This window comes from Pithys albifrons, chromosome 1 (assembly GCF_047495875.1).
Source record: "Pithys albifrons albifrons isolate INPA30051 chromosome 1, PitAlb_v1, whole genome shotgun sequence".
NCBI classification, from domain to species: Eukaryota; Metazoa; Chordata; class Aves; order Passeriformes; family Thamnophilidae; genus Pithys; species Pithys albifrons.
The window spans coordinates 73146787-73170263 of NC_092458.1; the positions used below are offsets into that span (position 1 = coordinate 73146787).

The 23477-nt window shown below is 34.7% G+C and overlaps 1 protein-coding gene across 1 annotated transcript in view; it reads right to left on the reverse strand.

Annotated features, from left to right (window-relative positions):
* DYNC2H1 (dynein cytoplasmic 2 heavy chain 1) overlaps positions 1–23477 on the reverse strand; it is a 158351-nt gene that overhangs the window by 59510 nt on the left and 75364 nt on the right. The window contains exons 69-80 of the mRNA XM_071555104.1: positions 22830–22973; positions 21102–21191; positions 19096–19161; positions 16821–16871; positions 15004–15081; positions 13747–13878; positions 12287–12359; positions 9388–9548; positions 7378–7503; positions 4017–4127; positions 2365–2520; positions 308–383 (exon numbers count right to left, since the gene is read on the reverse strand). Coding sequence (XP_071411205.1) covers positions 308–383; positions 2365–2520; positions 4017–4127; positions 7378–7503; positions 9388–9548; positions 12287–12359; positions 13747–13878; positions 15004–15081; positions 16821–16871; positions 19096–19161; positions 21102–21191; positions 22830–22973 — 1264 coding nt within the window. The remainder of the gene's footprint in view (positions 1–307; positions 384–2364; positions 2521–4016; positions 4128–7377; positions 7504–9387; positions 9549–12286; positions 12360–13746; positions 13879–15003; positions 15082–16820; positions 16872–19095; positions 19162–21101; positions 21192–22829; positions 22974–23477) is intronic.

A 23477-nucleotide genomic window follows, 5' to 3' on the forward strand; every position in this document is an offset into this window, starting at 1 on the left:
AATTTGTTTTCAATTCATGTATTGGGGAGTTTGCACTAGGAAGGAATGCAGACACAAGATTTCATCTTACGGGGAGCCCTGTATTTCCTAGTTGTTCTCTGGACTCAAGAAGCTGAGCAGAATACTTCTTGGGCACCAAGAAATGATTGGTTTATCCAATCACCCAAAAACGCATTTATGATATTTCTAGCTTTGCTTACTGGTGATGAGCTCTGCAGCATCTCCACTCTTATCTGAGTGCTGCAGAAAGATAATGTTCTTCATGCAACATCCCTATAAATGGGACTTTTCTTAAGATGCTACTTACCCTCAAATAGAGTATCAATAATGTCAAAACCAGCACGGAGATCAGATAAAGAAAATTCATAAAACTTGGTCCAACCCTAACATTAAAAGTAATCCAAAGAATATAATTAGTCACACAATGATGATCATGAAACAAAACACCAATATTATATGACTACCGAAGGCTGTATAATACTTAATCCTAAATGAAAAAAAAAACAACCTGTGTTCTCTAAAATTCATATTTTGAAACATTCAGTGGAGGTAGTATAAAAAAAATTAGCTGCACTAATGCATTTAGTTTTACATACCTATACAAACCAGAATCCACTGAGTATAAAGAATGTAAAGTTGCTTTTTTCCTTAACATTATTTACCTCAACTAAAAGTCACTGACATCTGTGATGAGATCATGCAGTGGATTATGATTTTATTTCTGAGCGTCTTTTAGTATTTCAGTATATAAACAGGATTTTCATAAGTAGGACTGATTCTTCAAACAGAGTGTTTACCATACACTCATCATCTTACTCCTTAATTCATGTAACTTCATTTCTGACCAAAAAAAAAATTATGAGCAAAGCAATTACTGCTACTGCATATAATAATACAGAGAAAATTCTGACCACTAGTTAAATAATTTGCATATTTAAATAATTTGCAGTCTGTACCTCTTTTCTGTTCTTGGTGCCATTAGTCTTCATGTAACAGTAACAAGTACTGTGTATGTAATTGTCACAAAAAGCTTTCAATGTAAATGGATAAGTATAAATAAATATTGAGATATGATTTAGAAAGAATTTAGGAAATGCAGATCTCAAAGGTATGCCCTGTTGCTGTATCTACTTACGGCTGTACCTTTGCATACAGATCATATGATAGTAACAAGTGCATATGACTCATGATGAGAAATGCACAAATGTGTCAGATAACTTTGCACACATCCAGCAACATGGACACAGCCCCAGGTCAAGACTGTGGCTGCTCCACAGAAGCCAACAAACTATCAGCCAGTCACACTAAAGCTCACATACTCAAAAGATGCTCAATGGTTTCATGTTGGGGTTTTTTTACAGATCCCAAATACAAAAGCTTCTAGCTAGAATCATCTGCAGTCCATCAATGTTATAAACCAGTAATCTTAAAATATAAAACCATCACTATCTGCACATGAGACAAAAACAGTTACAGTAGAGTTAAAGAGAAAGCGGTAATCCTATCTGGTGTTACGTGATAAAACAGTGCTAAATGAATGTGAATTTGATCAAAGGAGAAGTTATCTATCAGTTTTGTACTTTAAATATTTTTACCTCAATAGGTGAAAATACATCTTGAACACCATATTAAAAAGCCTATTACTGCAAGAGGAAAACAACCTTACAAACCACAAAGTCAAAGGCAGCAAAAAACTCTCAAACTTTCCAGGCTATGCCAAAACAAATCCTTCAGACGACAGGGTAATTTCATCCCTAGTCTAAACAGAATAAAATAAACAAGACATACAGCAGTTTGCTAGTTGTGGGGGGTTGTCTGTTTAATTTAAGCATCTGCAACCAGAAAGAAATGTTTACTTTAAAGAAAAATTTGTCTAAGGAAGAAAAGTCACAGTCTCTGAAATCCAATATAATCCTCACAAGAAATTAATAATTTTCCTTGTTCTTTCTTCTGCTTGGAAAGGTTTATGTGTAGAAAGAGTAGATAATGTCATCTCCTTCTACCAAAGTGTCTCTTTTCTCATACCTTCTGTTCAATTGTGTGTTCCCATAATATTTTTTCCTGTCCTAAGCAAAGAGGACTCACAGAATATTTTCCACAGCACTTCACTTCTTCATCAGTATCAGTTAGTACATGAATCACAAAATAACCCCATGCAGGAAGGAGCAATTTTCAGAGGGACAGGAATTGAGGTTAGTGAGATCTTATTTTGCAATGAATTCAGAGACAATGAAGGCAGGCACCAGAAGAATCCAAGTTTTCCTTTCTGAACATGACTCAACATAGACTTTATGAAAAATATGTCCCAGCGTAAAAGCTAATAAATTAGGCAAATTTTTAAAAACTTAGCAAATAAAATATTACCTGAGGGATATAATTTCTTCTTTCTTGGCATACAGCATGAAACCAGGCTAAACAAAAGAGAGAATGTGCGCGAGATAAATTTCCCTTTTTATTAATTTGCTGGGGTGTCCAAGATTCATACGTTCGCAAGAGATTCTTTTTGAGGCCTGGAGGTGCCTGCATTGGAAGGAAAAAACACTGTTCTAAACAGAAAACCTGTTATTTTTATGCCCTATTTTCTAAAACTCTAACCTAAAATTTGCAACAAATGGACTTTAATAGAACAAAATATGGTAAGAAAAAAATTGTTTGTAATAAATGGCCTAATAATAGAATGATTCTAACACTGAAAATAACTTTAACATACTGAAGGAAACTGTAACCAGGACCAACTGATAGAACTGTACTACACTGAAAGAACTTAGTGAAAGAATAGTACCTTATCAAAATATATAAGCATAGATTTTAAAGAGATTTAAATTACACTTTCATATTTCTAAGAATGTTCTTTTTTCTTTCTTTCTTTAGAATAACAGTTGTTAATGTTTCCATAAGACTATCATAGTTCCATATTTCACTTATGAACAGTTCTCAAAAGTAATTGTAAAATACTGTAGTCAACTGACTTTTTTTTAATATCTGCATCTTGACTGGTAACACTTAAGGGACATGCTACAACCATAAAACAATCAAACATCATTCATTAAGTCATTCCCTATCATTGCCCTTTCATGGTAACAAAACATTTACTAAAAATTAAAAGGAAACAAAAGGATTTAGAATATTGCATTTGTGCAAAGTTGCAATTATTCCAAAGACAGTGAGATAAGTAACTTCCAAAAGTTACATGAAAAGAAATGTGATGATCCCACACAGTTCTGCAGTTTCTGCACCATTGAAGACCTCAATATAAACAAGATGCTACTCTAGAAGCCTAAAAGTACCTGCAGTCAGTATTAAAGTGTAAACAATTGTGGCTTCTTGAAAGTCAATAACACTGGACTCTAAAAGGTCAGAGTTTCTTGGTTTAGCTGTAGGCAAAAACGCCACAATCCATTAACTAAGTGAAGAGATAGTAGCATTCCTATCAATGATTTCCATAATGGACACTACCGCATAAATGCATTCATGATTAGACTACTTTCCAGCCAGTTGGAGGAACAGTCTCAGTTACTCGTTAAATTGAGCCATTTCAAAAGCAAAGCCCTCAATTTCGAGTCAAGGCCTTTAATTGCAATTTCTGCAGTAGGGGAGGAGAGCCATTTTTGCCAAAAGGGCCCAGTGAATATAAAGCTATTGCATCAAAAAGGAAAATACGGAAGAGAAAGTGGGATTTTGTGATCTTCAGATGAGGACATTGATCAAGGAGAAATTCCTTGTTTTCCATCCATGTAACAGCATCTGTGTAGGTTTTTGCTTTTAAAAGACACTGATTAAATGCACAAAAGAATTTGCAGCACAAGAGAGAACAACTACTTCCCTTATGTAATCTTATTTTCAGTTCATCCTTTCAATTGGAAAAAATATCTTGGAAAAAATTCAACTGTCAAGGTAAATGCATAGCATTTTTTGAAATATAAGGTAAATTACTTTTTCTTTCTAAATATAGTTTACATTATATACAGGTTCATTCACTGTAAAAATCTAATAAAAGATTCCTAAACAAATCTTACTTCGTAAGTTATTTTCAGACTTGATTGAAGCAAAATCGGAGTAAATTTTGGATGAACTTCAGTAGTAAGCCAAAGACGAAAGTTTGGTTGAGGGTGCAATGTATTCAGTTCCTAATAAAGAGATGGTATATATCAAAATAGGTTTTGAGGTGAGTTTTTTTAAAATACAGAACAATATACACAAAATTATAATATCCTGGATTAGAAAGTTAGGCTTATCTAAAGAAACTACAGTAGCTTTTACACATAAAGTTATTCAAAATACTATAGTTGGAGATGTCTCCACATACTCTGTATCATTGCTGTACTCAAATTTGAAGTTCATCCTAGATGTGTCAAAATATTTGCACCTTTCCCCCAGATACTAAACTCAGGGCATAAAAATATATAGCAGTTCTTTACTTCTTCTAAGTACAAAACCACCAGAAGGCTACATCTCAAAAGATAAAGACTTGCAGTATGGGCTGTCTATCAATAACAAATCTCAATGACTTTCAACAACTGTATAGCTATATTAATTTCTTTTTCTTCAAGTGTTTTTTGTATGAACCCTTTATGTTACCACGATTCACAGAAAACTGAAGATAGGAAAATTGAGTTCTAAGAGAAATTTTGTCAAAAGTTATTTCAAATATAAAGGCTACACAAAAATATACAATTACTGAATATATGGAAAGACACAGATGGTGCTCTATGTGCAGCTGAGACATACATATTGTCCATTGAAGACACCATTGAAGATATTTGACTTCAGAACAATGTCAACATTTTGTGTACATTTGTTGGAAGAAACACAGCTCAAAAAAATCAACAGATTTTCTCACAATTCATTTATTCTCATAATATCTGAACCATAATCTTTATCATCTTGGTTTTGGTGTTTTAAGTAAAGAAAAAAATTCTGAAAAACTATTACTTATTGAGCTATTTTGCAAAATGACAACTCTAACTGGCACCTAGAATCATGAAATCATGCAGCTTGGAGGAGGACTGCTAGAGACTGCCTAGATCAACTCTGTGCTCAAAGCAGAGACAGATACAAGTTCTTCAGACCTGTATCCAGTCACGTGTTCAGTATCTCCAAGGACGGAGACTCTGCAGCCTCACTGGGCAAGATCGTCAACTGGTGTTTGACGATCTTCACATTAAAATAAGTTTTATCACATACTTAAATGTCATTTCCTGTAGTTTAGTTGGGACCCATGGCCTCTTGTCCTGTCATGAGACACTATTGAGAAGAGTCTGGCTCCATCTCCTTTACACCTTCCAATCAGCCAATACGCACTAAATAATTAAGACTCCCCCTAAGGCTTGTCTTTCCCAGACTGAACAGTCCCAGTTCCCTCAGTTTCTACTTGTATGATACATACTCCAGTTCCTTTGTCACCTTTGTGGTCCTTTACTGAATTCGCCCCAGTGTGTCCACATCTCTTGCACTGGGGAGCTGAGGACTGGACACAGAACTCCAGATGTGTCTCACCAGTGCTGAGTAGACGGGAAGGATGACTTCCCTCAACCTGCTGGCAACATTCTGCTTAAAAACAGCCCAGGAGGCCAGCAGCTTTCTCTGCTGCAAGTTCACTTTGCTGGCTCCTGTCATCTTCTTACCCACTAGGACTCCCAGGTCTTTCCTGCCAAGCTGCTTTTCAGCTGTTTTTCAGTCCCCAGACTGTCTGGGTGGCTAGAGTTACTCCTTCTCATGGGAAGCACTTGCCATCTCTCATTGATGAATTTGAGAAGGTATCTTGTAAGCCTACTTCTTCAGTCTATCAAAGTCCTTTTGAATAAGAGCACACTCGTCTGCTAAAATGAATAATTTCCCCCGTTTTGTTTTATTCTTCTCTACTTGCTGAAGATGCACTTTGTCCCGTTATTCACATCATTAGTTAAGATGTTAAACCATGTTGGCCACAGTATCAATGCCTAGAACACCACATTGATAACTGGTCATTGACTGGATTATTTCATGCTGACAATAACCCTTCGAGTTTTCTATCTACCTCACTGTGGTACACTCAGGTCCATATTTCATCAGCTTGTCTATGAGGATGTTATGGGAACCAAACCAGCATTTGAAAATGATCCATAGCCTTGGAAGCAGGAGTTTCAGGAAAAGAAAGCAAGAGACTTCACATGCTGGTGGTTCAGGCACGATCATCTGTAGAATGCATCCTCTGATACTCCATGCTTGGCTAGAAGACAGCTTATGGGGGGAATGTATCATTTTCCTATTGATAAAGTTCATTTGGACCAGAAGATATATTTCATCTGCTTCAACTGAAAGACTGTGAGAACTAAATTTAGGTAGCTGGATGGAACTGAATTATAAATATGCACAAGTCCCTTAAGAGGGTGTTCAAACATAAGAATTACATAGTCTCACACTGGCTAGTGGTATGCAAAACAGTCAAGGGGATGTGCAGAGTCAAACATCAGCAAATCTCAATCTACATTAAGCTCAGCAGGAAGATTAACACATTCAGTATCATCTTTTTGTGGAAAGAATAAGAACCCCCAGACACATATCCATATTTTAATATTTATGATCTGAAATTTTGTAATCAGCAAGAGGCTTACAAACACTTCCTTACTGTTCTCTATCCTGTTCAGACTAGATGACATATATCAGTGTTATCTTGCTTTGCCTTTCCTTTTTTTAAATAAATTACAGGAACGCTAACGGCATGTGCATGCCACATTGCTGGACAGATGACAGACTCCAAGCTCACATCCATGGAGTACACTTTACGAAAAATCACAGAAAACTGGAAAATTAAGACTGCAGTAACTGTTAGGAATTCTTCAATTTTCTTCCAAGTTAGTTTGTTTTGAGGATTTCACGGTGATATACATTATAAGTGTATCATATAAAATTACTTTTAGTTAGCAAGTTAATTATTTTATATGCCATAAGAGTGTGTTTCTAGAAAATATGAGACATTTTAATCTCAAATTAGCAAAAAGCTTTTAGTAACTCAGACACAAGCTACACTTCCAAAAGTAAGAACTACTAAAAAAGAAAGTCCCAGAACTAAGGAAAAAAGAAATTAAATTCAAGCATACATAGATTCATAGTTCAGCAAACATGGGCAAAATCCCATAAAGTACCAGAAATCCTAACTGAAGCATTTGCCCATTCATCATGGTAGAAATACTCCACAATGTAGGAAAATTAAAGTGCTTACACAAAGGAGCTGCTTAGATCTGAAGTAGTTCACTTCTGTCACGATTGAGAAAATCACAAAGGTGTATTTTTAAGCTGGAATTTTAAACATTATCATGGAAATGCCAGAAATGCTTCAGAAATGCTGCATACTAATTTTGCCCGGTTTCCAATATCATCTTCTCCATTTGCCCTCACCTTTTCCAGTACAGGAAGCCAAGATGTAACGAGGTGCAGGTTCTTTAAACACAACCATTCTCCGTTGCGTGCACATTCTTTTAAAGTTTGAATAGCCAGGTCAGCTTGGCCTTGACCCATTGCAATCTGAAATGACAGACACAGTTGTATCAAAAACTTACTGTATCTCATGCAACAAGCATTTATTTCATGTTTTCAAGTTAGGGTGTATAGTAAAAAGGAAGTGCTAAAGACAACCAGAATTTTCTCCAATGTGATAGGCTACTAAAGTAGGGAAAAGATTAAGGAAAATAGGTTTCCATTGCAACCTCTCTAACCAGAGTTTCTTGTCAAACAACATTACATAGTCTTTTTACAGAAAAAAAGCCATACATCTCTTGGTGACAGTGATTTAAATATCAGTGACTAAACTGTATTACTGCAGAACTGCTAATACAATAAAAACAAGAGATAAACGAGAACAAAGTTTCTTTTGACTGCAAGTTAGGAAAGCTTCCTTCGAAGAGAAACACTCAGTTTTATATTAAGATGAGTGAAAAACTACGGCTGCTCTCCTTCCAACTGGGAAATATGAATATTTTAACATACAGTCCTTTCTTCATTTTTTGTAATACCATACTAGTTCTACTTTAGAACCTATTTGGAAGCTATACAAAACAAAAAACCCTGAACCAAACAAGTTGAAAATCAAGTGTTCTTAGCCCATCTGAAAAGCCTTGCCTTGGCATTATTATCCTCTGCCTAAAGAAAACTGAGTATAATGTCTTGAAATAATTTAAAATAGCCAAAAGAAGATAACTGAAAGTCACCAGCAGTATGGTAGCAAACCACACAAATTTAGCACTTGTTCTTTATCCCGTATCAGAAATAATCCAACAGAAAAGACAATATGATCTTTTATGTTCTATTCAAATTATATGAAAAAGTGCAGGAAAAAATAATAAGAAAACATTCTCATTAGCAGGACAACTTTCAGATGATCTAGCTTTGAGTACCACTCCTTAATTGAATACCATACCATGCTACATTTTAAAGGTCCAACATTAAAAGAATATTTAGAGATAAACATAAAAATCCATGTGGCAGAGTAAGAAATATGCCTTCTGCAATGTTCCCAGCTCGATAAGCTGGCAGTAGGATCTAAATATTTACAGTTTGATGAGAAAAATATATTGCATCAGTATATATTTCAGGAAAGGAACAATTTCAAGGACTGTTTAAAAGCAACATTAAACCTGACATTTTCCATTTCTACGTTAACCAGTGATCAGCTAGATAAAAAATCCCTTCCCCTGAATATTTCAAATTACAGAAGGAAATAATGTTTTATAGAAAGGTATAAAGTATATTGGTACTATGTATTGGGAGTATTATGAAACTCCTTGTATCAGAGTAATTTGAATTTGAATGGATCCTGGAAGGTCTCTAGTCCAATCTCCTGCTCGTTAGGGTCAACTGTAAACTATCACACCAGGAGCTGAGGGTTTTGTCCCATAGATGGTTTGGAACTTCCAAGGATGTAAGATTTCTCAAAATATTTTACAGAATTTCACAAAATACGAAAGTATTCACATGAAACATCTATTCATATTTTCTGTTGAAGAAAAAATATGGAAGTACTGTAAGCAGAGGAAATGATGAAGCCTAGTTTTCAGTGGGTTTTGTTTCAACTACTTCAAAATAAAAAAAATAACATTGTAGCATGTATAACAATTCTCAGCCTCTTTTGTTCTCTTCCATGTATCTGCTCATTTTTTCCTTCTCCAAGCTGGAGGAATGCCTCTCGTGTGGATTCTGCTTCTGTGAGGATGACTAATTGTGTTGCTCTTCTCTGACCCATTTTGCCAATGGAATGAGAATTTATTGTCTAGCCAGGTGGGAACAACAAACACACAGACACCAAACTATGCTTTTACCCATATTTTCCTTGAAAAACAAGGTAAAACAGATACTACTACGTTAAAATTTTACATATTGTGGTTTTAATCATTATGCTTATCTAAGACTGACCTGATGGTAGCACTCGGTGTTTCTTTCAACACTGGCAAGTTCCTGCAACTCTTGAGAAGGATCAGCACCAGGAGAAATTATTATCAAGATGGGTTCAATTTCCAGAGTCTCTTTATACAGACATTTCATATTCAGAGGTGATGGAGATAATTCTTTTATTCCTATAGTTAGAAATAGAATTATTATGGGAATAAAGAGAATCGCCATGATGGAGTGCTTCAAACTCTTTAGAGGTCATCTGGCTATCAAAGTTCTGTTCAATGGAGACCACAAAACCAGTCTTAGAATGAGAACAAAATCCTTATAATATGCAGGTCCAAGACACCCTATATTGATAAGAAAAATAAACCTGGATTTTCAGCTTGACAAATATGAACTGCAGTCTTTATTTAGAGTGTAGTCTTAAAGAAAACATAGAAAGAGTGGAATGAGAAGCTGTGCTATTTGCTGAAACTGATTGCAGTATGTATGTCTGCATGCAGAACTACTCTCCTTATTGTACTGAGAGCCTTAATTATTACACTGACACATTTCTTCATATTTATGATTACTTCTTTCTATTATTTGTTTTAATATACCACTTAAATGGTTAGAATGATGACCTAGTACAAGCAAGACATTTATATGTGACTCCTAAGCTATGCATGTAAGCGTATAATAAATTAAACAGTGTTAACCACATATTTTCATGCAGCTTTATATTGATCCTTAAATAGTGAAGTGCTAGGTGCAATGGGAAATCACAACATAAAGCAAGGCAGAAGAGCCCAAATCAGTGACTGTTATGCCACAACTACTAAACAATGCAATACACACTTCCTTGAGGGCACGGTCTCCTTTCAGACTTGAGCTATTATACATTCCATGCAGAACAATACTACATCATTTGTACTGTAGAATCACAGAATGGCTTGGGTTGGAAGGGACATTAAAGATCCTCTAGTTCCAACCTACCGGCCATGGGCAGGGGCACCTTTCAATAACTAGGTTGCTCAAAGCCCCATCCCGCCTGGTCTTGAACATTTCCAGGGATGGGGCATCCACAGTTTTACCGGGCAATCTGTTCCAGTGCCTCACCATTCTCACAGGAAAGTACCTACTCTCTCAGTTTAAAGCTATTAGCCTTTGCCCTGTCACCATATGCCCTTGACCATATGTCCTTCTCCAGCTCTCTTGTGGGTGACCTTTAGGTACTGAAAGGCCGCTTTTAGGTCTCCTCCGAGCCGTCTCTTCCCCTGGCTGAATGATCCCAACTCTCTCATCCTGTTCTCATAGGAGAAGGGCTCCAGCTACCATGGTGCATTTCAGTATTGCATGGAAGACAGAGAAATAAGCATGTTTCGAGAGTCCACAAAATATATTCATTGAAAGTTCTTACGAACCTTATCTTGAAAAGAAATTATTTTAATCCATCTTCATCCATAAATTTAAAAATATATGTAAAAGACAAAAGAAGAAAAAAACCTCCATATCTGGATAAAAAAAAAGATGTGAAAGGCTCTCTTGTAGGGTATTAGAGCTCTTCTGGAACTCATTTTTCATACAGGAAAGCAGTCAAAGGAGACTGGAAAGTTAACTGCTCCCTCTTGAATTAAGTGAAACAGTTTGTTTAAGTAGTTTCAGGGCAAGAACCCTGAAAAAGACATGGTAGAAAAAAATGCAAAAAAATATTCATACACACGTGACATCTTTTATTAGTTAGAAAGTGCTAGATGTGATTAGTGACATGATCTCAAAATGAAATCTCACTGATATGCATGAAAAATCTGTGGGTGATTTGTGGATGATTTGCTGGTTTTGAAACTCCAGATGGAGTCTGTGGTATTCTGCCTTCCTTGGTGAGGCTGTAGACTCAGTCACCTAAAACCATTCCCTTGTGCAGCATTGCTCCAAGGAACTGATATCAAAATAAGCAATTTATGCAAGACATTAATATCTGACAGACAGTAAGCAGGCAAATAAACTTACCCTGCATTAAGGTCACTGCCGGGCTTCAAGCCACATAGACTGCAGATCACTCTTGTCATTTGATTCCAACATGCAGCGACATTGTCAGTTTAGGCCTTGTACACTCAGCATGATCAAAGTACCCTCTTTATCTACTAATAATGTTTGACAGAGAAGCTATACCTTAATCCTGAAAATACCAGCCTTGGTGGCAGACACAGAGCCAATTTTGGCTAGTAAATAGTGTCCACAGACAGAGAGCATAAGGGAGTAAAAAAAAAGTGACTTTTAAACCTTACAGTGTCCACTGCAATGAGACACTCATAATTTATCTTCCATATACCAATTAACTACTAAAAACTGAAGGAAAGCTTTGGTGTGCTATACTGCAATACTATTTATCATATAGCTTTCAAACTGTGGATACCACAGACTTCAGAGGGGAAGCAAACTGACTAGAACAAATAGAAAACACAGCACTGAATCACCCTAAATCATGTGTATTTTTAAACAGGCAGTGAAAAGTATTAATGACCAAGAGATAGACAAAAATGACTGAAATTATTAAATAATATTTTGAGACTCAATACAAAATCTCAAACCTAATGACATTAAATGAAATAATGTTTTTGAAAATCTGTGTCTTAAGGAAAGTGCTGCAGTGTAAAACTTTATGAAAACAGTTATCTTCCTTTCTTAATTACTCAAGTGTTCAAGAACGCATTAATAGAATCTGACAGATCTTTTACTGTATTTTCAATCACTATGCAGCATAAATCAAACTATTCTAAAAACACTTTTTAACAATACTTTACAAGAACAAAATTGGAAAATCCATTTACAGCATATTTTCAAATCCTGGAACCCAGGGATTGCATAAGAATGCTAAAATAGAAGAAAAACATAGGATAAAATTTAATTATTGTACAGAAATAATCTGGTGAAAACTTACCTAGAGTTTTACAAGCAAAAAGAGACATGGCACTCTGTAGCCTGTCTGGGCGGACAGCCTGGACCACAAGCACCTTAAAATAAAATATATTCAGAGGAGATGATTATATAGTGACAATTTAAAATGCAAGAGTTTTCTAAGAAGGTTGGATTCTGTAAGCTTATCTTAAGAACAAAGTTATTTTCCCTGAATATACAGAACTATCTGATCATTTCTTTCCAAGATAATCTCTTGTAATTGTTCTTTTCTAAGTAGCTTGTTCTATTAATAGAATCAGAAGACAGACCTGTACCTAACGTGTATTTGTAAGCTATGACCTTTTCTACAATGTTTTAGAGAAAAGGTAGCTATGTGGGTAGGTAGAATAATAGAAAGCAAATTTAGCTTTACACTAGCAACCTAAATTCTATGCACGATATAGACAGTAATGTCCTAACTGGAATACTAATGTTTCTGATTTTAGTGCACATTAATTTGAGTGGTTTATCAGTCTAACTAACTAGGTTCAGTATATTTCATCAACAGGAACATTCTTAATACTTCCTGTACAAGGAACTAGATATGTTGGTCATTCCAGATTTATATTCCTACAAATGCAGAATTTTTCTGACAACACACTGCACACATAAGACGTGCTCTTCTGCATTTTATAGAATCAAAATAACTCAGACAAATTCCTTTCCAAAATGGTTTGTTCCTAAATTCTATACACACAATTTTAGAAATTTTCCTTCTCCACCGAAAATTCCAAATAGAGAGCTGCTAAGAGCCAATCAACATGAAACTACATGAAACCACCCTATCATTTCCTTGGAATGGCCTTCATTTTATCATGTGAAATGACTTCAAATGAAAAATACACAGCACAATTTGAAGGCAAGTAACAACACCCCTTACTCCACAAATACAAAAGGGATTACATTTTTTTCTTCCAGTGGAGAAGGACTGTCAGGTGGAGGAAGGAACTTTCCCCTCCAATATTCCTGGTAAGTTCTTTATCATCAGGCTCTCAAGAAGAGTTCTATTTCATGACTACTATTTAAAAAAGCAGAGGCTGCTACTGTGTTTTGTGGTTTTCAGTCAGATGTTTGCGTTCATACATTTAATGATGAACTAAATTAAATATACTCAGCCAGCCGAGACATCCATCAGTAACAAAGCAACTATGAAAGAATTTTAATATCTATTCATGAAATTAATTCTGTGAATATTACTAAAGAACTTGTCACCTTACAGGGTATACTCAGTTGCACCCAATACATCAACACAAAAGAGACTCAGATAACAAAGAACTAAATATGCATTAGAATAAAAAAAAATACATAATCCTTACACTAAAAAGCCTAGCTAAACTGTAAGACAGTGTAGATACTGCCACTATTTAAAATTCAACCTCGCCTGGATGTAAAATTTATTTTTAATTCTGAACGTGTAATTAATATAATAAATGAAAAAATTACCTGCTGAAATAATGAAATACTTTTTACAATAGTAGATGGAAAGTCTTGTTCACATACAGAGCTCTGAGAAAAAGTGTGCCACAGACTTTCATCTTCAAAGCAAAGTATCTGATAGAGACCTGGGAGAGAAATCTACAAAACAAATAATGTATACTTAACTATAAAGAAGAATAGCCCTTTGGACACTGTATATTTTAATTGATTTCCAAATAACAGTATGATCACTACTTGTGCGTATCACAAAATACAATTTTATCCTTGGTGTTAAAAGAAAAAAGAGTACATTTTAAAATTAACTATTTGTTTGCCTATTTCCTGGAAATGCTAAGTCTGTATTTGCAACTGTATTTTTGGTTTTAAACTTTAAGGTTCCTTGGTTTTAAATTTTGGGCTCTACCTTTTAAGTCCTTTCCTTTAATTCTGATCAAAGTTCTTTTCCTTATCAGTACCTGCTACTGATTCACTAAGTTACATTCTGTTTGTTAAAACTCCTAACTATCATGCCTGTCACACCATTATTGTGATTGTTTCTGATCACTGGTTGAAGAGAAATTAAATAATGAAGTCTGGGTTTAGCAACAAAAGTCCTTTCCAAAGACCAGTCAAGATTTTGCTTCTTGTTTCCGAGCTACCTGCAGGAGAAGACCCTAAGACAGAATTTCAAGCACTAGTATTTTCCTTCAGTTCCCTTCAGGATCAGAGGACTTCAACATTGACCTTGGTAGGAGGAACCAATGAAAGAAAATGGTTTTGTTTTAGGGTAATATTTCTCAATCTGTGCAATCACAAACTCCTGCAAAGATGTACAGGGAAATGTGATGAGGAGAAAACTAGTTTCTCAATTAACAGTTTATGGCTTTTAATACAAATGGTTTTGTGAATGTCATTACAAAAGTGAAACCTGCAACTCAAATACCCTTTGCAATTTTTCCTTTGTATGTTTTTCTATCTATAAAAATTGTAGTATCCTGGGTAGACTTAGAATATTTTCTGTATCAGTAAGACGACAGGTTCATTCACATGCATTGAAATTAATTTAGATGGGTAAGAAATGTACAAGACTCAGAAAAATGAGATTAAAATATTTTTTTCAAGTGGGTATATAATGAGCTCTGGTTTCTGAAAGACAGAATCGACACCTTAAAACAGCAAAATATTTCTATCTGACAAATATGTATTTGAGTATTCAAGTCCATATAGCTATTTGTCAAAACCAAAGTCCTTTAAATTTAAATTCATCCACCACATGATGTATACCTTCAAAGATGCTACTGCCCAGGCTCGATCCTGTTCTATCCAAGAGGGAATCTGGTCACGAACACTTCTTTGTGAATCCTTATGGAAGCAAGTTATGTTACACATGTAAGTTATACAAATTTTTGGGAAACACCATATTCAGTACTAAGATTTTGAAACCCATGTTTTTAATAAAAATAGCATTCACAATAGCAATCTGTGGTCTCACGAAGTTCATAAATGGCATAACAAAACAAAAACTACCAAAGATTTACGTATGAGACATACTGTCCACATTAGCTACTTGAGCCTGAAAATACTTTTATCACTTGAGTATCCTTAATCATACATTCTATTAGAAGTTGTTTTGCATTAAAAACAAGTAACACAAATGATTGTCTATTTGCATATGCACTCTGAGCAACTGACTTAAAAAAATAAGTCCATTGCACATATTTGCAGTCATGAAGAAGATGGTTCTTCACAAAACAAGAAATTTTGGGAGTAATTCACTAGGCAAAACACCACGTCTGAATATCTCTGTACTGGTAAAGTTTGGCCAAAGCTCTATTTTTCTGCTCTTTAGATGTTTGGGATGGAGAAAATCTAAGGATGAACAACACAGTGGAATCTCTGTAGTCACTATAATTTTTTATTAAAAAATCGTACAGTACTCATTAGCCAGTCTGACATTCTCTGCATGGAAAAGTATTGGAATATCTCAACTACTGAACAACTTCAAGAGTAATCTTAAATGTTCAGCAGTAAAAAACAGAAGCTTTCTTGTGAAAGGATATCTGAGCCATGAATCATGAAGTCAGAGAAAGAACAAAACTAGAAAACTCAGAAGCAATTGTAAGAATAAACTCGAGACAGGTCTGCAATAGACATTCCAGTTAGAATTAGGATGAAGGATGCATATGCATAATCTTTTCAAAATCTATGGGTTGTGTTTTAGTTAGGTAGGTATATTATACAATTAGGTCTCATATAGCTTGAGAATGGCCTATGGAAGAAAGTAACTGACAATCACCCACTTCACTGACACTTAATTGAATTACAAAGATGAATGGGGACTTGTGCAATCACACTGAATTGCAAAACAGGAAGCAAAGACTGAGCTCACAATTCCTGGTTGTGCTTATGTTTCCTAAAAACACACCTTTCGAAACCTTTGCCAAAATATTTGGCTCAAAGAAGGGCTATAATGGGCACGAGCACGGGAAGCTTAGCTTTTTACTCTACCCTTTTCTACTGGAATATTATATTAAAAGTATACGGATACAATATAATTGAAAGACACTTAGTAAACTACAGCATGCTTGCTCAGGCATGCAAAGAAAGCTTCTTAAGCTTGCTTAGCCACCTAGGAAAACATATAAATACTTCTGCAGATGTAGAACTCCTGAGATTCTGCAAAAAGCATGTCAAAGTTAGCAAACTGTGTGAACAATTCCATTAATCCACATAAAAAGTACAACTCATGTATGACTCTGGGAGAAAGAGGGATTCAGAAAGACTTATTTAATTACAGAAGAGGGCTGAATCCTGAAAACAGAAAAAAAAAAGAAAGAAAAGCAAAAAAGGCAAAAAGATATACAAATTAGAAAATTAGTTGCCATGACCAAAAAGTTTTTTAAAATTTATATTTTTAGATTACTATGTGAGAAGCTAAAGTTTTTTAAAATTTATATTTTTATATTACTATGTGAGAAGCTACTTGTTTCTTTAATGTATGAATACAATTATTTAAACAATAGAGCAAGAATAAAACTTTAACTGTTTAGGATTAAAGTAAATATTCCTTATTTCAAAATATGCAAATAAATGTAGCTTACTGATTTTCGTATGGTATCTCCGATGATAACACCTGTAAAAGTCTCCCATTCCTGGGGCGGGGGGGGCGGGGGGGGGGAAATGGTAACTCATATAAGTCACAAGATATCTTTAAAAATAAAGATTAATACATAGTAGCATTTAGGCAGAGCAGTATGATAAACAAATTAAATCCTAGATTCTGAAAGAGTTCTAAGACATTTTTAAAACGCTAGGTGATACTACCAGTATAGAATTCATTTTGCAGAATCCAAGACAAGTGAGTGCAGTGCTTTCTAAGGAAAAGAAGCAAAGGAGAAGTGCTCACTTTCTAAGCAGCCACAGCTCCCATCCAGATTGCCTAACTATAGAATATAGGGAAGTAACAAATGTGCCTGGTAAGGACACACATACTGCCTGATAGGGCATCGGCAGCCCACACAGAACAGGTAACTACAGAATCCATGATTCAACAGTGTTGCATGTTACAGCATCCAGAAAATGCAGACTTTAGAACAGGGGGAATACTGACTATAATAGAAGGGCATTATGAATACTTTGGTTGCTCTGAAAAAGGGAAACAAAAGTTAAATTTATGTATTTAAATATTCTAGACTTGGTATACATATCTAGGAAGGCAGCTTTTAATCATTTTCAGACAGATTAAGTAACTATTTAAAAACACTACAAATTACATAATGCTGTATTTGGAGGTGGCAAGAAATAGAATAAAAACTTGTCTTAAGTATTGAAAATTTGCATAATGATAACTCAGATAAAGATTTCTTTTTTTATTAAAGACAACAATAATATTAAAAATTAAAAAGTTGATTTACTAGTAGTAGTAGTACTGATACAAACCACGGCATAGTTTTTTGCACCCATCTGTCCAGTTGAGTCTTGAAACAACTCTCTCGTTCAGTTACAAAGTGGTGCTCATCTCCCAGTTAAAAAGAAAACGCTTGTGCACAGAAAAATACATGAAGTATTTTTTCGGTTTAAAACCAAAAATTGTGTAATATTTTTATGAAGAAAAGCAAGAATATAATTTGTAGAGACATATAAACTACTTCAGAAAAATCTATACATATTAATTCAGAAAGACAATGCTTCTAAGAATAACCAAGCCATTTTATAATATACTGTGTTAGTTGTACTATAAATTTCTCATCACTATACAAAAAATTCATAAGTGCAGAAGGTTGAACTCTTTTGGGACAGGGACTTAGAATACTAAATTTTCTAGCAGCATAATAAGGAAATTCTAGTTCATCACATTAAAGGCTTTAAAAGAAATAATCTTTAACAAATAACCACTTCAGCTTCATTTTTCTGAATAAATACTTTGCACAAGCACTTTTCTCTTAACAATTTAATTACAATAACTTCTACCTTTCAGAGAAGTAGGAAAATTATTGATATTATTTTCCTGGTTTCATTCTTAAGTACTCAGATAATGCAGAAATGTGCATTATATATAACCTAGATGAAGCTGTCCAAGAGCTCTAATAGCTGATGGAAATGCACGATAAGCAATAGAAACCAACACATAAGGCTGTACTTGCAAACACTTAAGAAGCCAGGCTTTAATTTAGTCAGAAAACTATTTGCAAGTTGCTGCCTTCATAATTTTAGAAACTCAAGAAAAATATAGCAAGATATTTTCAGAAGTGCAAAAGAAATAATAAATATGAAATAGGAAACTTCTAATAATGCAAAGCAGCCAGGGTATTCTTCTACCAAAAAGATTAACTTAAGTTATTCTGTCAGGCTGCATCATTGCTGAAAGAGTGGGATTTTACTTTGTCAATCCATATGTCTGCAACAAAACTACATTGCATTCATAACACCGAGAGGTTTCAACCACCCCTTCTCAAACCTTGTACCTTAAGCTCACATGCTTCATATAATCAAGTTTCATTACTTCATTCAAAGGTATTATCTGATTTTTACCTTTTACCTCATAATGGACTCTCTTCTAGTGAACTGACATCTATTGCCATTTGATATCTCTTCTGGCCTGCAGCTTCTAGTACAGAAAACCATAATTTTGTCTCTCCGTTCCATGTAGGTATTTTAGATAATTAAATGTGTCTTGACTCAGGCTAATCAGCCACACTTAAGCAATTGTATTAAAGTCAATTATGCATATTGTTACATTTCAGGCAGACTTTATAGCATTAATTCGACTACACTATAGACACTATAAGACCTACACTTACTGACAAAACCTATTTATCTACTTATTTACTCTTCATATTAAGTAAAATACTTGGGAATTTCTCTTCTAGCACTTACGTTCTCTTGAAAAAGTTCAGGGTGCATTCCTCGTACAAAATGTAGAGCAAACATTAGCTGATCAGCCTGAAATAAAAGCAGTAAAAATTTATATATTTCTATGCTCAGCAAAATTCACCTGCTTTTTTCATAACTAACATAAATGATCTCTAATTCAATAATAATGACTTAATGACATATCTCCTAACGCAAAATTGCTATGTACCTTTGCAACGTAGAGGCAATGACTGACACAAAGTGGTCAGTCGAGTAGAGGGGAAACAGGCCCCTACTAGGAATTACAATCAAACTCGGAAAGGCACTGATGGTCTCACTTTATTAATAAATAAAATACTACCATGACCATTATAGGACACTGAGAGCAAACCGCACCACTCAACTCTTTCATCTTATCAGACAAGGTCTGCAAGCAAATACAAATCCAAACTGCCTATTAGGATGAACCCTGGATGGTTTAGTATACAAATCTGAATGAGAATTGTTTGGAAGAACACTAACTGGGCCCAGGCCAAGCCTGTAACACCAACTGTTTTGATAAATTAACAGTACAGATGGGCAAGTTCCAGTGCTCAGGAAAATTTCTTAGCACCACTTCACTTAGTGGTATACATAAAGCCTAGGTACACACAAACATAGATATTAAATACAGACAGACAAAAACATCCTTCCCAGTTCTAACATGGTTTAAAACACATAAACTTGTATCAGCTCTACCTTTTATAAGACACCAGTAAAGCTTCAGTGTCACAGCAGTCTTTTAAAAATTTTCATGGATAAAAGGCATGATGAGCAGCAAATTGTTGATGATGAGAGGAGCTCATTTGTTCTCTCAACTATCAGAACACCATATTAAGCTGGATGGACCATTAGTTTGAAGCTGCACAGTAACACATTTTCAGTATTTTCTAAACTCCATTCTGATCACTCACAGTTAAAGTCTTTCCTACTAGAAATCTCTCTGTGCCTTGAATGTGAAATCTATACTCTTTTCTTACATATAAAAATAGCTGCCTTCCAATATACACAAGATGCACTGATTTAGTGTAAGGCTTTACCTACTCATGACTTCAAAGACATTAAATATGATGAGAATATTTTTTATAAACAAAATTCTTTAGAAATATGTGCTACTTCTGTACCCGCAATATAGTGTTACTAGACTAGGGAAGAGGGGAAGAGTTGTAAAATTTTCAAGATCTCTCCATTCTCACTGGTTGAACTCCATACTTGTGTGATTTGTACTACTACTCAAACCATCTATGCAGACCTACTATGCATTCTTCAGCCTGGTATTATGAGACAAACACCATCTTGTTATGACAGTTCCATATGAAAATAAAACTTTAAACTGAAAATGAAAGGCATATCTCTCCTAGGTTTTCAGTAAGAAAGCAGGAAGGGAAAAGACACCTGATTGAAATAAAGAAACACATTAAGAACATCATGGAGGAACAAAGAAACAGATAGAAACAAACACGGTAACAGGCAGGAAGAGATTTGGGACAGGCTGAGAAAAAAGAAAGGAGAATAACATAATGCACTGATGATTGTATGATGTTTTTAGAATCATACAATCATCAAGGTTGGAAGAGACCTTTAAGATCATCAAGTCAAACTGTCAACCTACTGCAAACACTTTTGTTTTCTTTTACAACAAATAAACAAACAAATAATCACATAAAACCTTATCATGACAGGTAGGTTTAGAAACGCAAGAAACAGAAATGAACTGAAAAGAAAGTGCTCAGAAGACTGCGAAGTCCAGGACTGGCTATGGAGCCAAAATGAGGCAGAGAGAGGAGCTCTGTGCAAAAATGTCCATAAGAAATATTAATTTTATCATATCCTAATTTTTAATCCTCTTCATTTTGCATGCTAGATATGAGTGTATTTTTTTGCATCCATTACACAATACTGCTTATTTGAAGTGGATCAAGTGTTGGCTGCTGAAAGAATGCTTTCAAACCCAGTGCAATGTCTGAAAGTCAAAAAAAATACAATCTTACCTTAAACAAACAACGACAAACATATTCATACACTGCATGTTTCAACGACCCAATAAGCAGCTTGATTCTTTCCTCGGTATTACCTGAATCCTAAAAAAGAAATTTTGGATTTCAAAAATTCATGTGGAAGTAAAAAGCTTTTCATGCACTTCGTAAATTTCAGCTGAATTACAAAAACCATCTAGACTCTATATGACACTAGTTCTAAAAACATATTAGTAAATTCAGCTGCAGTTATCAATGAGTAGATGATTAAATGAGAAGTTCACATGAAGTATTAAAAAATAAATATTTGGGGCTTGAATATTTTGATTACAAACACTATACAACTTTGTATATAAGGTAAATACATAGACAATGAGAGAACAGTTTCTTCTAACATTAATATCCTTCAAATCTCGTAGTTTTCACTAGATAAAAAATTGCTTATGCATTCAATTACTATATTTAATACTACTGAACAGGTAAGTTGCTGTTAAGTGCAATTACTAAACTTCTGGCCAAATTTGGCCCAAGTGAAATGAATGTTGTAGAAAATAGTAAGTGTGCCCTGTCCTTCAAAGATCATAGATTGAAAGACTAATTCTAACATGAAAAAAAAAGAAAGAAAGCTAGGACAAAAGAAGAAAGGGGCTGGGAGGCATGATTTCCTTTCTACCCTGCTCAAATATGAAAAGATGAGTTTAAGGAAGGCAATTGAGCAATTCATTTGAGTAATACCTTTCCCACATATAAATGATTGCTTGGCAAAAACGAAGAATTGGATAGAGGAGAAGGAACAAAGAAACAAGGCAATGAAAGCAAAACCAAAAGTTGAGCTTTAAAAAGGTAATAGGCAAGAAGAAAAGAAATTATGAAGCAGTTTGAAAGTAAGAACAAGAGGTTTAAACCTCATGTTGTGGAAAAGAAGAAATAACAACTTTAAAGAGGACAAGTTTGCATAATCAAACCGCCTCCCTGGTAAGGACTGAAGCTGAAAGAAAGTTTTAATCATGGATGTCAGAACACAAGGGAATCCAAAGGAAACCTGATGAAAGGTTGGTGAATGCCTTTTATAAGTGAAAACAAAGAGAAATATGAAGAATTTTGCAGATGTTGAATAAAAAGAAAATGCATCCTTACTCAGTGTGGGTATTTAGATCTAAAGAGTTTGGTGACAAGAAATAAAAACATTCCATGTTTCAATAGGGATATACTGGCCATTAGAATACAGAAAAATAAAAATTGCATTTTCAACAAGATAGGCTGTAAGCACACTTACAAATTGTATAAAAGTAGATAAAGTTGCAATCTTTCTTTGGGGTAACTGAACCACGTAGAAATATAGGTCTTTGCTTATTCTACCCCTTATTGATAAAATTAGCATTATTAGCAGATTAAATCATTACTTTATTTAAATAGAGCCTTCTGTAAAGTTATAATCAGCCTTTGTTTTCCTAATTCATCTTAGACAAAGAGCAAGCCTGACATCACAAATAAGAGTTACTTTGCTTTCAGATGGCACAGCAATGCTCTAATTCATATGTAACATAAAATAATTTAAAATTCCATGTGCATGTATTCTGAATATCTAAAGCACGACAATTCAGCATCACTAATTATTATGAATTTTATCAACAATTACAATAAACTTTTTTTAAAAAATGTCCAGAGAAACTAATTAATTTTAAGGATCAAAGCACATTGATTCTTCTGTAGCATCAGCAGCTTCAGGGGAAGAGAAGATACCTGCTCGCTTTGCAGAGCCCTTTGGAAAAGCCGCAGGAACGACGCCAAACTAAAGCGGTACATATTATTAATTTTAGACAAGTCAGAGATAATGAAGTACATCTTGCTGGCACTCTCGGCCAAAGGGAGATAGGCGTCCCTCTCCTGCAGAGAAAATAAACACATACATATAAACCACCAGTGCATTACCGCCACCTACTGCTTATTTCATAAACTAGTACTCATCCCACTGAAAAAAAGTTTGGATGATTCCCACTGCTTAGAAAACTGAATCCTTTCCAGTTCTTCAAATCGAGGGACCGGCACTCAAGATTTCAATACTTTTTAGATTTAAAAATTGGAAGAAAACATTTTTAGCAAAATTTCTTTTTAAATTAAGAACATGCTGGAAATTAATCCCTGAGGCACTGAGGTCTCTTCCTACCACATATCCCAAAATTCAATGGAAAATTTTAAACTAAGCAAATAAGAACACAGAAGAAAACTCTGTAATCTGTTACAAAAAGAGGATGTGAGATGTATAGCATCACCAATGATCTAAACTTCTCCAACAGTAAGGAATATATTAAATAAAAACATACATATAATCTATAAAGTTTGCAATAGTAAACGGCAAAAATAAAGTCAAAATGCATTACTTAGCAAAAT